Genomic DNA, 17,659 nt, shown 5'->3' with positions numbered 1-17,659 from the left:
TACCTCTGCAATTTTCACCACTCACACTTCCTTCCAATAGTAAATTAACAATTTACTCATATCGCGGAATATCTCCTATTCATCAGCCATTTCTTCTGTCCAGTTACACTACAAATTTTTTTCGGCAGCAGTTCTATTTAGTACGTCATCATTAGTCACGTGGTCTACGCAACTAATGTTTATCATGCTCCTGTAGCTCCATATTTCAAAATCCTATGTTCTATTCTGATCCTAATTTTTTATCGTCTATGCTTCAGTTTCGTACAAGGCTACTCTCCAGACAAATATCATCAGAAATGACTTCCAAACACTTCAATTTATATTCTTTGTAAAGAAATTTCTCTTCTTCAGACGCGCCTTTTGTCAATGTTAGATTACATTTTACATCCTTTCTGCTTTAGCGAACATCAATTATTTTACTGCCTAAATCCAAAACTCATCTACTACGTTTAGTGTCTCACTTCGTAATTTACGAGTCATTCCTTCAGCATCGCCTGATTTAATTCGACTGTTTTTGGTGTTAATCTCATATACTCCTTTCAAGACACTCTCCATTCCGTTCAGCTACACTTCCAAGTTCTTTGTTGTCTCTGACAGAATTACAATGTCATCGACAAATCACGTTTATTTTTATTTAAGTGAAGATATATGCTCCCAGTGACGTTTCCAAGTCTGTTTATATATGCAGATAGAAGCTCTGAATGGAAATTTGTACCACAATCAGGAATGGAACCCAGGTCTCCTGCTCACTATGCAGATTTGCTAACCACTAACCCACCCAGGCACAGTGGCTTTGCACAGCTGCCCTACCCTAGTGCGTCTCCCTCGTCACCCAGTTTCCCATTCACGGCTCATCCCACTTATCATTTCCCCTAAACTCGAGCAGTACTGCAGAGGCCCTCCATCTGTATTGGAATAGCACCTCAGCATCGAACGAAATGTGGATTCTGCCTGATACACATGCATTGGTGCTTTCTTCAAAAGAAACTGTATGGTTCCAGAGACCTTTCCAAGTCTCGAATATTGATGTTGTATATATCGAGACTGAAGTGCGGGATGAGAATTTATGATTCAAACGTGATCTCCTGCTTCATTCGATGCTGACGTGCTGTTCCAGTACAGATGGAGAGCCTCTGCAATTCTGTTTGATTTTAGGGGGAATACCAAGTGAACTGAGGCGTAAATGGGGATTATGGATGTGCAAAACCACTGTGCCAGGGTCTTGCAGTGGTAAGCGCATCTGCATAGTGGGCAGAAGACCTGGATTCGAACCCCAGTCCCGGAACAGATCTTCATTCGTCGCTTCAGTCTGCATTCATATATTTTTACTTCTGCTCCCTGAAGTGAATCAGGCTTATTGATTAACATTCCTGTGAGGTAACTATGTTCTACGAGAGGCTGCGGAATAGATGTTAGTCTGAAGAGGACTGTCTCCCGTTTGTAAGTCCTGTGGCGGAACTGCTGAGAATCGCACAGAAGACAGTCAGCGATAGATACGCACCAGCAGGGAGAGAGGTGTTGCTGTAGCTGTGGTGGTGCGTGGAGCGCACTGCCAGCGGTTCGTCCGTGTCGCGCTTCACGTTGAGGTCGCAGATGACGGCGCCGCCCGGGTGGCTGCGACACGAGTACCAGTTGTGCTGCAGGTCGCACTTCGGCCACGGGTTCACGTCTGCAACAGAGGGCGGCGCGCTCTTTCAGCACAGAGTCAGTTCGTGGGAGAGAACTTCATTTACTGCCTGAAGCTGCTGGAAGTTCATGTGAGCAACAACCACCACCAAACTTGACTGACGTCGAATTATCTGTTGAGACCACTGACTTGCTGGCGATATCATCAGCAGCTCAACAGAGCAGAAAAGTCAAGAGTCAATTAAATTACAAAGCTATTATCAAGCCATCCACTCAAGTCCTACCATAACAACATAACGTGAGTACGCTAGCGCTATTTCTTGTATGAGTGACGAAGTTCAAGGTACTATTTGCATATGAGAGTCAGTCTTGCAAGCAGCAAAACAAAACAAAGAACAGTTTTTTTCCGGTGGAACTGGACTGTCTTACACGAACAGAAGCTTGCACTTAGCACTCATACAAGTATTTTTGCCAGTGTACTTACATTATGATGTTATGGTAGGACTTGTGTGGATGGCTTGATAACGGACTAAAGGCCTAAACTGGTCGCCATTTAAATAAAAAGAAACTTCTGTACAACTCTGACGAAATTTAATTTCACTGAACTGTAGTAAGTCGCTGCCTATTGCCATACAGCATGCTGTAAGTGAAGACATTTAAGGTGTATCTAGGATCTGAGGAAAGAGGAGGGCAGGGGCTGCAGCAACTAAAATAGAAAACTGAAAGGAGGGAAGAGGATAGGAGGAAGAATCGAAGCACAGTTTCTTACAAAATAAAAGTCATCAGTAATTGTTAATTACCGAGCATATTAATCCTGCCAATTTACAATGAGCACTTATACACACTATCTGTTTAACTAAGGGAGTAAAAGTTTGGTGAGATTTTTACATATTTGGCTGCCCGCCAAGTACACGCGAGTACTTTCTGTACTGACAAGTGTAGTAAATTTGGATGTTGGGTTATAAAAACGACAAAAACAACTGCCAATTGAAAGTACACCATTAAGATGGTTCAAATGGCGCTGAGCACTATGGGACTTAACATCTGTGGTCATCAGTCCCTTAGAACTTAGAACTACTTAAACCTATCTAACCTAAGGACATCACACACACCATTAAGAGATCAGAACCCAGACCCACCGCCGGCCGAAGTGGCCGTGCGGTTAAAGGCGCTGCAGTCTGGAACCGCAAGACCGCTACTGTCGCAGGTTCGAATCCTGCCTAGGGCATGGATGTTTGTGATGTCCTTAGGTTAGTTAGGTTTAACTAGTTCTAAGTTCTAGGGGACTAATGACCTCAGCAATTGAGTCCCATAGTGCTCAGAGCCATTTGAACCCAGACCCACCCGGGATTTAAAGTTGCATGGAGAATAACGTCGCTCACTGCACTTTCTACTATTCAATACGCTGTACACATACTTGATACCGAACTGTTATGGCTCTAAGACAAAGCACGATGTGAGTTCGTTTTGCGAATACGGTTTTTTTTTTCTAGGAGGTGAGGGCAGCTCCCCTCCCGTCTCTTTTGCTACATACGTCCTTGGAACGATAACAAATTACGTTTACTTTTCGTAAGTTACAGAAGTACATATACATGTAATGAATATAAAGCTCCTCGTAGTAAGCAGCTCACAAAAAAATGAAGCAAAAGGAATCCGACAATTGTAAAACTGAGTAACAGACGAAAAAGAAGAGAAGATGTTCGGTAAAAATCAGCCACATGATTCTCAAGACAAGGAAAGCTTTGACCAAGGCTTGCTTCTAGACTGTACTTCTCTATGCAAGTGAGAGCTGGACAATCACTACACGATACAAACTGAAATGCCCCGACACAGTTTTCTGACTGTATGTGAAGGCTACTCTCAGTAACTACTAAGTAGGAATTTTGATATGGTTTTCTCTAATTTGATGGACTGTTTCACGAGAAAGGTCTGTGTACTTAATTTATATCTATGACGTACAAATTGTGTGAACTATGATGACAGTTGTCGATTAATTTGTACCTCCTGAGAACACTCTTGGCGTGCACTACTTAAATCGTTTAAGCTATTCAAGAATGTGGAGTTTATATTCAAATTACCTATTATTGTTCTCTGAATTCTAATCATGACTCTACGAAGTGGTCCGTAAACAAAATTACAGCTTCTCCGCACAAGTCGACCGGCGGTAGATTCTTAATGCTACCTGTGCAAAGCAGAGGTAGATCGCTAGAAGTTAATATAGACGAAGACTATCTGGAATAAACAGAACTGTAGACACGTGCTAAAGCTGGATACAAAATAAATCCAATGAAAATTTTCTTAGACATTTTTTTTAAAGAAACATTCCAGAGGAAAACAAAACTGGTGGAACATGCTCTCGGAAACATTTTCCTGAAAACAGTTTGTGAGCGGTAACTACTGTGGAGATCAAGTGACAGAGTAATGAAATGTTACTTTCAAGGTCTTCAATAAGTATTAGGAGATGAAGTAGAGGCAGAAAATAGAGGACATGCTTGCAAGAAGAACGATATAGCGTGCATGCTTTTTCTGCGATGTTCACAATGCAGCAGTTACCAGCGCTTCGTAATGCCATCCTGGGCTCTTTGCTACTCGATGTACGACATTCATTATGACAATGTAAAGCATAAGGTTCAATGTGTGACGCGTTACGTGCAACTGTGTGCGGGAATTAGAGGTAATTAGTTGAGTCAATTTACGGGTTGTTGTACTCGTAGAAAACACAATACGCCCAAGCAGAGGCGAGAGCCCCACTGACCGTTAGAGTTTTTTTAAGGCAGGTCAAAGGAGCGTTCTTTTCCACCAGTCGTCTCTCTGAACTTCTCTCTCACTTGCACATACGCCATGGGTGATCTGCAAATGGGCAGGAAACTCCATCCATTAAAATACTTTAATGAAACAGATGATACATCAAATCGCAGTTGATGACAATACAATCATCGTATCTCTAGACAGCTAGTATAGGTTGCTAGCTTCAGTGTCATTGAATTGTAACGTGTGAATGAAATATGTAGAAAGATGCGTGCGTACATTGAAACGAGCAGCTCAAGAGCTTCTCGAGAGCATGTTGCTCGCAAGCGCATACTCTACAGTCCAGTGGTTCGTCACCGAGTCGGTCGGGGTCACCTGTTGTCGGTTTCTCCGGCTAACACGAAGTGACGATGAAGCTAAGTGGGGTCTGAACTCTTGTGTGTTCATAAGGTAAGACCTCACTGACGGAACTGCACTGTAGCAGAGCAGCGGCGCGGTACTAAGGAGTCTCTGTTAAGTATAACGCATTTAAACTGCAGTTCCGCGATGATACGTAGCAAATTTTGACTGCAGTCGTGTGTCAACATCCGAGCAAAATGGACGAAAGTGACATGGATATGACAATTTCTTAGTTATGTCAGAAAGCAGACTATAAATTTATGAAAGAATAGTCATGCAGGGATCTCTTCATGGTGAGATTTAGCTACAAATCCGGAAAGAAATACTCTGACTGTACGAGATCCAAAAGAATTACCATGCACGACATTCGACTACCTCATGTGATTGTTGAAGGAGAAGATTTTCCATTAAGAACCTGTCTGATGAGACCTTATCCTAGTACACTGATAGATGACCAACTGAAGAAAAGTATACGGTTACAGATTTAAGACTCCGAACAATTTCAGAAACCGTTTTTGGAATACTGTGCCAAAAGATCAGGAATTACTACTTCAGGATCTGTCTCAGTACGAAAAATGTAGAGAACGTGATTCTTCCCACTCGTGTCTTGGACAATTTTCTCAGACACAAACAGTGTTGTTTTACAATGAGGAGACCGAAAAGATAAAGTTATATTATCTGCTTCATATAGGAGGCGATTTTGTAAATAATACTATCTAGACATGGGACAGATCCAAAGATTACTTAGTTCCCCGCAAAGCAGTTTGATGCTGCAAAACGATATAGTAAACAGATGTCGTCGGGAAGAAAATGCATGATAAAAAATGTAATAATAAACGTCTAAATATAAAAAATAAAGACCTATTCGTCCGTTTGACAAAGTAAAAAATGTGATTTTTAGGTATTCGTATGTTATGTTTATTCCATTTTCATTGGCAATATCTTTCCAAATGTTGCTTTTTCTGGCCTTTGCATATAATGTTTATTTTGAAAGTCATATAACTTTGGATATCCACCTATTCGTACAATTAATTTCTTCTTGCGTACCGTTGTTTTGGTAAACTTCCGTTTCGCAAGACCAAAGCTGGTTTGAGTGACGTGCAGTGTCGCGACACTCACTATACCGTATTAGCGACAACAGAACTACGCCATGCCGCACGGCACGTCATAGCTGGCAAGTCGATCAACTTTGTCTCGCACTGCGGCGTGGCCTAATTCCGCTGCCCGTAGTGCGTTCTGTCTCATGCGATCTTGTTTAAACAATATTTGTTCGCGTAGCGCCCCCCCCCCCCCCGAGCCGCTCTCCTGCAGTGTAGTTCCGTTCAGTACGGTCTTACCTGAAGTGTCAACGCACTCGCAGTTACTGTTGTCATGGAGAAGGAGAATTCGTTCCCATTTTTGTGGCGAAGAACACACTGAAGTCGTTTCTTCAATTTCCTGAGGGTGTGTACAGCCAGCCGACGCGCAGGAGATGAGACGGATTTGCGCGACCTTGTTCAGGCGATGGTAGAAGCCTCGTCCAACGACTCACCGTGCTTCTGTTCATTGATAGGTCTCCGTACAACTTCTGCAAGCGGCTACGAACATCTTCGAGGTTCTGCGTTTTCGCCAAAAGAACCTCAATGCTAGCTCTCTGCCTGGAACGCACCTACATCTACATCTACATTTGTACTCCGCAAGCCACTCAACGGTGTGTGGCGGAGGGAACTTTACGTGCCACTGTCATTACCTCCCTCTCCTTTACCAGTCGCGTATGGTTCGCGGGAAGAACGACTGCAGGAAAACCTCCGTGAGCGCTCGAATCTCTCTAATTTTACATTCGTGATCTCCTCGGGAGGTATAAGTAGGAGGAAGCAACACATTCGATACCTCATCCAGAAACGCACCCTCTCGAAACCTGAACAGCAAGCTACACCGCGATGCAGAGTCCCTCTTTTGCAGAGTCTGCCACTTGAGTTTGCTGCCGGCCGCGGTGGTCTAGCGGTTCTAGGCGCTCAGTCCGGAACCGCGGGACTGCTACGGTCGAAGGTTCGAATCCTGCCTCGGGCATGGATGTGTGTGATGTCCTTAGGTTAGTTAGGTTTAAGTAGTTCTAAGTTCTAGGGGACTGATGACCACAGATGTTAAGTCCCATAGCGCTCAGAGCCATTTGAACCATTTTTTTTTTGAGTTTGCTAAACATCTCCGTAACGCTATCACGCTTACCATATAACCCTGTGAAGAAACGCGCCCCTCTTCTTTGGATCTTCTCTTATCTCCTCTGTCAACCCGATCTGGTACGGATCCCTCACTGATGAGCAATACTCAAGTGAAGGTCGAACGAGTGTTTTGTAAGCCACCTCCTTTGTTGATGGACTACATTTTCTAAGGACTCTCCCAATGAATCTTAACCTGGCACCCGCCTTACCAACAATAAATTTTATATGATCATTCCACTTCAAATCGTTCCGTACGCATACTCCCAGATATTTTACAGAAGTAACTGCTACCAGTGTTTGTTCCGCTATCATATAATCATACAATAAACCTCCGTCACGGACGTCATTTTGTAGGCTACGTATACGCTGCCACTTATCGGAACTTCGTGAAACTATAGGGACTGAAGTGAGAATATTTCACGATGTCCCACAACCTGTTCCACATCTTCATCTACTGAAATTTCCGGGAAAAAAACGTTGCATTACTTACTGAACGCCCGTCGTATAACAGATATTAAAATATTTCTCTCCTTCAGGGAAGACACTTTTGCAATCGTCAGTCCGTATTTCATATTCTCTATACCTCTGTCTGAATAGTCTGTTGTTTTGCTGCCAAAACAGCACTACACTACTAGTAGTTTTAGTGTCTCACGTCATGATCTTTTGCTGCGGTTAGTAAAGACGTGATCTCAGTAGTCTGAGAGTGCCATAAGTAACATGTGACTGCCATTAGCAGCAGACGCACTGTCGCAACCCCTACAACAACCACTAACGAAAAGGTGAGAAAACTGGTAATTCAGAGGAGGAGGCAAGGGATGAAGAAAAGTGGTGGAGTAGTTAGGGAGATGCATCGTGGGATCTGTAGGCCAATCCGTAAGGCTTGGTAGCGGCGTAATCGATAGGCGCGTGTGTTACACGTGGAAGGCCGCTGAGGCGAGCAGAGGCGCGGAGGCTCATCTGCATATTAATAGCCGGCCCGCCGTATTGATGCGGCGCCGGTCGCCTCAGCCGGGCCTTCCGTGAGCTCCCACCCCCACCCACCCGCTCCCTACCCCCACCCACAACCTCCCTCCTGCTCCCTCCCCCCATCCGCAGTCGGCCGACTCCGGAGGGCCTTTTAGTCGCGAAACAGGGACAGTGCCGGGCGGGCGGCAGGGGCTCTGCAGGCATTGTCGCCGAGCCGTTAAACGGCAGCTCTTACGGCCAATCCCCGCGCACAGCCCGGCCGAGAAGTCCCGGCTCTCGCACTGTCCTTACGGAAATTTGCATTTGCCTCTCTAGCTACCCTCGGCGTCCCGACATTAAATACACGTAAAACGCTCAGCACAGAGTGTTTCGCGAACCACGTGGGCTGCAACTTGGCTACACACATTCGTTTCACCTTCGGAAGAAAGGTTAGGTTCGACACAGAAGCTGTCACAGGCAGTAACGCAAACATGGTGGGAGAAAGAACCATTTCTGTGTTATTGGAACACATTTCATGGGTCTAGTCTACATTCGTCTTATCACGGGTTTTTTCCGTATACTTACATCCATATCCTGGGAAACCCTGTGGAGTGCATAACAGAGCGTACTTCGCGTTAAAGGAAAGAACGTATTTCAATTTATCACAAACAAACTTTAAAATATAGAAACACATTGCTCGTGTTACTGGATAGAGGGTGGTTCAACGTTTTATGTTCGGACAGTCGCTATACCATACGCTCAACATGAGCACCATCCGTTGTTCCAGAAACATCGGGACGGTGGTCTATTTCATCCCATACTGGATTCAACAGCTCCCTGTTTATTGAGTCGACATTTCAGCTATTCAGGATGTCAAATCGAACACCTTTCAGCCGTCTGATTTCCATACTTATTTTATTTGGTTACCAGTTTCGGCGATTAATTACGCCATCTTCAAGCCACCTCACCGACGTTCAGGAGGATTCGAACCTCGGTTACGATCACAATATTGGCCAGCATTCAAATACTGGCATCTGTAGATATCTGCTTGATACAGCGATCACTTCAACCATCATCGGCAGAGATGGCGTAGTAAATCGGCGAAACTGGTGGAAAAATAAAATAATTTTGGAAATTAGATGGCCGAAAGATGTTTGATTTGACATCCTGTACCGAACAGGCTAGTCCCGCAATTATCTTTGAGAAGATGGACGTACAGAGACTTCCAGCTACTACAGTAGCTGTCATAGATGGGACAAAGACTCTGTCATATGCATTCCACAGAAAAAAAAGCATTGGCCTTGTGATTTGGGGGTCCAACGGCAATGAACAAGATCTTTATTGTTCACCTCCTCTAATCCAGCGTTGTGGGATGGTATTGTTAAGATGACGTTGCACCTCAAGGAGGAAGTAAGGCGGGGCGCCAACACGCATAAAAATGAAATCATTGGACTCTTCGTTAACTTGATGCAACAACCAATTTTGTAGCTCGTCCAAATATGACATTTCTGTAAAAGTTTACGTAAAAAAAAGGAAGGTACATAAACCTTTTGAACAGAAACGGCACAAAGCACATTACGTTTCAGTGAGTATCTTTCGTGTTCGATGACGAGGATTTTATGACTCCCAAATTATTGCATTTTGGCGGTTTACTTTACCCGATAGATGAAACGTCGATTCGTCCAAAAAAGATGAGTTGTTCCGAAAAAGAGTCCTCTGTCATATCCCGGAGAACTGAAACGTAAAATTCATACTTTCCATTATGGTCGCCGGGACGCAGTTGCTGTAGTGACTGCAGCTTCTAAGGCTCCATATGCAGGCGCCGTTTCGAACACCCAAACCGTATTTTGAGGAAGTTGAAGTTCCTGGCCTGCCCATCTTGTGGAATTCCGGAAGGGTCTTTGTGAACTCATCTCGGATACGTTCGACAGTTTCATCAAACGAGCGTGGTCGACCAGTACTCTTCTTTTTGCGTGTGCAGCCCTCTTCAAAGACTTTTGTGTGCCACCCATAAATCTGCTTGTGTAGAGGCGGCCTGTTGCTGAATCGACGACAGAATGCACATTACACTTAAACAATGGATTGACTTCGCGCAAATTCCAACACACACAACGTGATTTCTCTTCTGGTGCTGTCGCCATGTTACTTCAAATAAACAACAGGGCAGCTGCGTCAAGACTTTGAACCCTCCTCTACCCAGTGACACGCGCAATCTGTTTCTATCTTTAAGAGTTCGTCGGCAATAAACAATTGAAACCTGTTGTTTCTTTTCAAATCACGTGCTATGGAGCGTGGGCAGAATATCACCATTCATTTTATTGTGCTCGCTGTAATGAGTCCCTTCTCGTCTTTGTGGTTCCAACGGGAGTGAAATGCAACTGGCCGAAGAATTTTGTTAGATACGTCACTTCAAACTCGTTCTTAAAACTTTATAAGCAACCCATCATGGGACAGTTTTCACATGTCTTCAAGAGTTTGCCATTTTTTTCCAGCTTCTCGGTGACGCTCTCCCATAGATAGGAGAAACCTGTTACCATTCGTGCTGCCCTTATTTGTATACCTGCAATATCTCTTAATACCGTCTGGCATGTGTGGCACACACACATAAGTAATAATCTGGAAAGCGTCCCACAATTGGTTTGTAAGCCTTCTCCATTGTAGACTGACTGCTATTTTCCATTATCCCACCAATGAACCTGCTCCAACTATAATTATTCGTATTCATATTTCCACAAACTACTCCATCCAGATATTTGCATGAAGAAAGGAAACATAGTCCAAACGGGCTGTAATATATTTATTGTCCATGCTATTAGCTAATTTTGACCGTCGGTCATTTTCGACCACTTATCACAAGCTTTAAGCATCACATCACAAAGAAGCCAGTACATACATAAAGACACATATCATTTTCACTGTGTGTGTGGCCCTTACATGTGTATTGGCTTTCTTCTGATGTGGAGCTTGAAGCTTGCGATAAGTGCTTGAAAATGATCGATGGTCGAAATTAGCTAATACACGGACAATAAACGCTGGACCACGTTTTCTTTCCTAAAACATATTGAGGCTGTGGACCTCGACAAGAACAAAATTATGAAAAATATTTATATTAGTTCAAATGGCTCTGAGCACTATGGGACTTAACATCTATGGTCATCAGTCCCGTAGAACTTAGAACTACTTAAACCTAACTAACCTAACTAACCTAAGGACACCCAGCCATCACGAGGCAGAGAAAATCCCTGACCCCGCCGGGAATCGAACCCGGAAACCCGGGCGTGGAAAGCGAGAACGCTACCGCACGACCACTAGATGCGGGCTTTATATTAGTTCACGGATCCCTGTTGTGACTCATCGATATTGTAGGATAAGGTTTTCGCTCCTTGGTGAACATTTCTACGTTTCTTAACTTTTAAAGGAACTTGCCACTGTCAGTACAACTTCGAAGTCTTTTCAAGACCTGACTTATTTGTAGCTATTTTTCACTATTTTTTCCTGTTATTGTCGTCTGTCAGCCCTTTAGCATACAAAATCAAAAGCAGCGGGTCAACGCACTGCTCTGCTATACCACTATCTTTACGTTCACGTCTGTCGATGATCTTCCATTCAAGATCACATACTGCATCCTCCCTGCCAATAAATCATCACATCAGCCACTTTTCTGTAACCCATACGATTGTAGTTTGTTACTGTTCATTAGTGTAGCCTTGAATCAAATGCTTTTCGAATACTGGAACGATCTAATTGGCATGGTCAATGACTTTTAGGAAGACTCTCCTCCGGTGCTACTGGATGTTTCACGCTTGACTGCCAATAGTTTTTCACTCAGAATCTAAGTCTGCATGCTTTGATTTACCCTTATTGTGCAGCAGATACTGTATACCAAGAAGTGTCTCTCCCTTCAGGTTCACACGTGTGCAGTACTGGGCCAACTATTCTTCTAACCTTCAGTTACAGTTCGTCCTACATTGTCCTGCAGTGGGAAGGTCAGCCCTGTGTCCTAAGTTAAGTCAAACACTCCGCAAAATCAGGTATGAAGGTCCAGCAGCGTTATTTCTGTGTAGTGTGAAAACTACGAAAGAAAGGCAGATATGACTGAGGCTTGGACAAGATCTTTGAGTCTTATTTGGGCAGCGAATGTCAGTTTTATTGTAGAAGTGAGTTGAAGCAGCTATGGGAACCTCGTAGTATTCACAGTCAGAATATGGCACTGGTAAGACTTTACAGCTAAACTCAAAAGGACAGCAAATAATCAGCATTATCCTTATTCTTAGTACGAAAGCCACTGTTATCGTTGAGGCAAAAACCAGAGTGAGATTCAACATGATATAGAGGTAGTTACAACGATGAGACCTGACACATGAAAAACAAAAGGACTAACAGATAATATTTTTTTCACTCAAGTCACCACTCACACCAGAGCTGCGCAATACGTTAATTTTAATTATTTAATGGAGAGAGTTGCACATTTCAAAAGCACTGGGTTGCCTGGGAGATAAAACACTATCGGTATGATAATATTACATCGTACATGTCGAATAATGCAGAACCGAAGTGATGCGGTATTCACATTACTGTTTGGTATTTTGTGTTGAATGACAAACGGTTTTCTGAATAGTTAAGAACACGAAAATTATTTTCATCCACGCCTGGCTTTAGGTACACTTCAGATTTTGGGCAAACCAGTGAAAAATTGTTATTTCGAAGTTTTCACACTTTCGTTCTACAGAAGTTCAATAATGGCGAGAATAATACACGCAAATGTTTCGGATTTACTTAAATAATTGTATGTTTCCATATCACAGAAAATCTCGGCGTTCAGAGGTACGTCAGTATCATTTAAAAGTTAGCCTTGTACATTTGAACCTTTCGAAATATTTTAAGATTTCTTTACCAAGCTGCGTTATATCAACATTGATTGGTTTCCCCCATTCCTATGAGATTGAATACTTTGAAAGATTCAAAGACTCGTCTTACAGAACATATATATTTAAAAAACTGATGCTAAAATGCAGAAAAATTCGTTGGGGGCTTCCCGTGAAAAGTAGGGATCCTGGTTCGAGGCCGAGTCGGGAACCAAATTTTAACATTTCAGAAACGTTCATCATAATCTGTGTGTCGACACAAAGTAAACAGATATAGTCTTAAACTAGATAGAACAGCACTGAATGTTCGCAGAAACTAAACTGATTTTGTGGCTTCATTACAACGACGCTGCTGGTCAATAAGCGAGCAGAAAACTGTGACACGATGTTTCAAAAGCTGATCAGTAGCTCGTATACAAACATGTCCTCTGAAACGAGTCTGCCGGAGTTACTGGTAAAGACACTGACTCTACGAATTCGTTCACTCATTGTAAAACTGAAGAGAGCTTCGGTAGTAATGTTTTTTGGAAGTCACTTTGTAAATCGAACAAAGCTACAAAACTGATGGATCACAACTAAAAGTAAAAAGTCAAATTTTGGCTACAACATTTTATGTGTAATATCTGTGACAGTGTGTAGCTCATCATATCTAACAAAAAACTGAAATGAATAACTGCTGTCTCAGGTGTCACATGACATGCGAACACTGGGGAATGAAAACGAACAACCTATTTCAGTCGTCTCCAACAAACGACCCTAGGGACTGTATTGCAATTAAACTCGTTTTATTTCTGTTCGCGAATTGTTATTAATGCGTGGCTAGCGTATATAAACTACTATCGTATTAATAGTATTTACAGACAGAAGTGGTAGTCGTTTATTTATAAAATCAGCCCATAAGGAATGTGAAAGTTATAACCTTAAAGAAGCAAGTCTTACGAACCATGCTTTAGAATTCTGGAAGCGGTTTTCCACATATAGACAAAGTTGTATTACATTTAACGTATTCAGCAGTAGGTGATTTCTCGATTGAGTTAACAGCCTTCTAAAACTTGAATCAGTGTAGTTATAAATGTTGGAAAATATATGGAAGCAAAATATTATATCAGTGGATACACAGTCTTCCAGGGGAAAATGAAGGGCGATGTTGAACGCCTGCTTGGTACAGATTACGACGTGAGGAAAATGTAAACAAGGATGAATGCGATGAAGGAAAGAGAGAGATGGATAATTATCTGATTGAAAGGGAAGGAGAGGTTACAACTACTGAATTTTAATGTCTATGAACATTTACTGTAAGGATGTGCCTAGTGTGGAATAATTTAGAAGCATTTTGCCATGTATGTAAATAACTGTCTTAAACAACACGAATCTCTTCATGTGATACAACGGCCTAGAATGTAGGAGAAAGACTTAAATCAAAGACAATTATATGTTTGCGGAGCACTGAGCACTTCAGGAAACGAAAAAGGTTAGTGAGGAGACAGAAGAAGAAAAAAACAATGAAGTACAAGTAGGACACGGGCTCTGAGGGTTTTGCACAAAGTTATGTACATAGGTAGTTGATCCATATGTTCTGATGAATGAGCTTGCGACTGCCAAAATATATGACAAAAATTGCCGTATCTTTTGATTGCTTTACTTAGAAGTTTCGATTTTTTACACCTCTTAGCGACCGTAGACCATAGTATTTGACATAAATTTCAACTTGATATTGCTCTCCGTTCCTGAGAAAAGACTGAGCAGACGGTCAGACAGATGTATAACCAAGTGATCGTATAGGCCTAAGGGTACCGTTTTGACCAATTGAAGTACAGAACCCTTAAAAACTGGAAACATTTAAAAGAGTGGTGCTAGAGAAGTAAGTTTGTTTAAGTGATATATAGTACAGTATATGTCCACAATAGGGGCTAGAATGTATAGAGCTGCATATCAGCATACGAAACTTTTAGCAAAAACCAACAGATCTGTGGCGTACGCGTCCAGGGACAATGACTTCGAATTGGGAGTGTAGTCGAGGGTATAACTGGAAGTGGACGATGTCTGGGATACGCAGCACAGGTTACTGAGGTTGGAATATGTGCGCAGCAATGTAGAGCAGGCGTTCGCCAAAGACTGAAACAGACCAGTTGGAATACTAGTGACCAATAACAGAGAAATGTCTGCAGGACTTACACGAGGCTGCTGGAGAAGAGCCGAGCAGAACCAGGAGAGACGCGACAGCGGCGAAGGTAGACGCTTCCATGGCGCTGGTGGGATGCGAACTGTGCCTACAGCTCGGCCCTCAGCCTCTTATTAAGGGGTGACCGGTGCACGTTCTACTGATAGCAGGCGACGCGCCGCCAAATTAAGATCGCTTCCTTTCCGATAAGGATGCGCCGAACCTGCCGGAACGCGGGCCGCAGATTCCTTATCCGGCCAAGGTCGGACGCGGAAGCGGCGATACTCCACCCCGAGCGCCAACGCGGACGTCACCATTATCTGCATCGCTATCATCCACGACAGTATATCTGCTTACCTCGAAGTCACGTTATTCGATCCGCCTACAGTCAACATTTCTTCCGTCACTGGCCTGCTAAACTGCGAACGCAAACTTCGTTCGTCATTTATATTTCTCTGCATTTGTACTTGCTCTGTCTCTGCCGTGATCTGCTTACAAGTTAGTGTACATCTATAGCTGAACTCCGCAGGGCACCGTATGGTGTATAGCGGGACTAATTCATGTACTACTGCCACTTCTCCTTTTCTTGTTCCAGTCACGAATGATGCACAGGAAGAACTATTATTCGTAAGCCTCCATCTCATATCAAATCTAATTTTACCTTCTTCCCAAGAGACAGGAAGAAGCTATTATAGGCTGACTCCTAGGAACCTACAATCTCGAAATTTTGACAGTAAACCACAACGTGAAGCACAATGCCTCTTCCTCTCTGTCATCCAGCTATAGTACTGATCGCATACCAACGAACGATAGTAAAGCACCAGTTGAACAAGCATTTTATAAACTACCTCCTTCGTGTGTGAATACACGTCCTGAGGATCCTTCCAAGGAATGTCAGACTGAAAAAAAACGGTCCTTGTGCATACTCCTTAATATTTAATGGACTTGACCACTTATAGACTTACAGTGATTATTCAGTAACTGTGTAATCATTCAGTAACCGCATCTGCGGAATATGGTCACAGTACAATGAGATTTTCACTCTGCAGCGGAGTGTGCGCTGATATGAAACATTCTGGCAGATTACAACTGTGTGCCGGACCGAGATTCGAACTCCGGACCTTTGCCTTTCGAGGGCAAGTGCTCTAACAACTGAGCTCCGCAGCACTTGGGGAGCTCAGTTGTTAGAGTACTTGCCCCCGAAAGGCAAAGGTCCCGAGTTCGAGTCTCGGTCCTGCACACAGTTTTAATCTGCCAGGAAGTTTAAGGGTACAGTGGTGTAAGGACAGCGTCTTTTACTACTAATCAGTATGTCCAGGGTCCCCGGTTCCGTCCCATCCACTATTTAAAATATGAATAAAAGTTGTCAAAAACGGTAACTGAAGACTTCCGGTATAAGAACTCACCTTCTTTCTGCCAATGGCCTTGTCAAACAGGGCGAAAGGGCGGGTAGTTTCAGAATAGCTTCTTCCTATTACAGTTGGAAACCGCATTTAAAAAACGAAACAATCAGTAACGATCAACAGCATCACCGTGTAGCAAGTAAGGAGACCACCGTAGTAAAGATACATAATGCGTGTTCACAGGACACGTGGGCTGTAATTGAAAAAGAATCATGTTGATCGCTATGTTGGGAAAATATTATGGATCCGGATCTCCAGGGGAAGACTGCCAACGTGGTTGGTGATCACGGAAAAAATATTGGACACAGAGTAACGTTCGACGAGTCGTAGCTCGGAATGTCAGAAGTCTGAATATGTTAGAGAAGCTACAAAAATCTGAAGAGAAAATGCAAAGGCTCACTCACCATCAATATGGGATCAGTGAAGTCAAACGGAACAACTATTTCTGTTCAGACAATATAGGGTAGCAGCAACAGCAGCAGAAAATAGTATAACTGGAGCAGGAATCGACAGGAATAGGAAGGAGGACATAGAGTGAACAGTTCGTTAGTAGGATTATTTTTATCAGAATCGACAGCGAACAGTCACCAACAACATGATTGAGATATACATGACGGCGTCGCAAGCAGAAGCTGAAAAGACAGAGAAAATACGAGGCCTGTTCAGAAAGTAAGCTCCGATTGATTGCCAAATTGAAACCACAGTGAACATCAGAAATGTTTTACTTGTAACAATTAGCTACACCTTTCAGCTACATCTCTACCTAGTCGCCGTTCTGACTTAGACTTTTGTCATAGCGTTGTAACAACTTTTCAATAGCATCATAGAAGGCAGCCGCCAGTGCTTTCCGCCAATTCTCCACGCTGGCCTACACCTCGTTGTCTGTGTCAAAATGTTGTCTTCAAAGACAGCGGTTCATGTGACCAGAGATGAAACTCAGGGGGAGACAATTGCGGACTGTATTGTGGGTAATCTCACATTTCCATTTGAAAACGATGCAGGAGCATCTTCATTGCCCCTGCAGAATGCGGCTGAGAATTGTCTTGAAGAAAAAACAGCACGACAGTTATGTAATGTTAGCTGCATAGCTTCAGGCGAAATTTCTCACCAGGCCCTCGTACTTGGCGGCAGACACTATTTTCTAGACATCTTTACGCACTCACTGCGAGCTCAGAAATGAGAAGAGCGACGTGATGCTAACTGGGGTTATACTAGAGACACTACCCAACACATCTGTGCAAAGCTTTATCGGATTTTCATAGTCGTTTCCATTTCGCGACCGATCGGAGCTTACTTTCTGAACGCCCCTCGTAT

General features: G+C 43.2%; 1 protein-coding gene across 1 annotated transcript in view; it reads right to left on the bottom strand.

Annotated features, from left to right (window-relative positions):
* Positions 1–15,032, bottom strand: part of LOC126260302 (uncharacterized) — a 28,627-nt gene extending 13,595 nt beyond the window's left edge. The window contains exons 1-2 of the mRNA XM_049957626.1: positions 14,957–15,032; positions 1,502–1,669 (exon numbers count right to left, since the gene is read on the bottom strand). Of these exons, the coding sequence (XP_049813583.1) occupies positions 1,502–1,669; positions 14,957–15,026 (238 nt within the window). The 5' untranslated portion in view covers positions 15,027–15,032. The remainder of the gene's footprint in view (positions 1–1,501; positions 1,670–14,956) is intronic.
* Between the last annotated feature and the right edge of the window lie 2,627 nt (positions 15,033–17,659).

The sequence above is a fragment of the Schistocerca nitens genome, chromosome 5 (assembly GCF_023898315.1).
Source record: "Schistocerca nitens isolate TAMUIC-IGC-003100 chromosome 5, iqSchNite1.1, whole genome shotgun sequence".
Lineage (NCBI taxonomy): Eukaryota > Metazoa > Arthropoda > Insecta > Orthoptera > Acrididae > Schistocerca > Schistocerca nitens.
The sequence above is the reverse complement of the archived record's forward strand: the minus strand, read 5'-3'. Positions and strand labels throughout refer to the sequence as shown.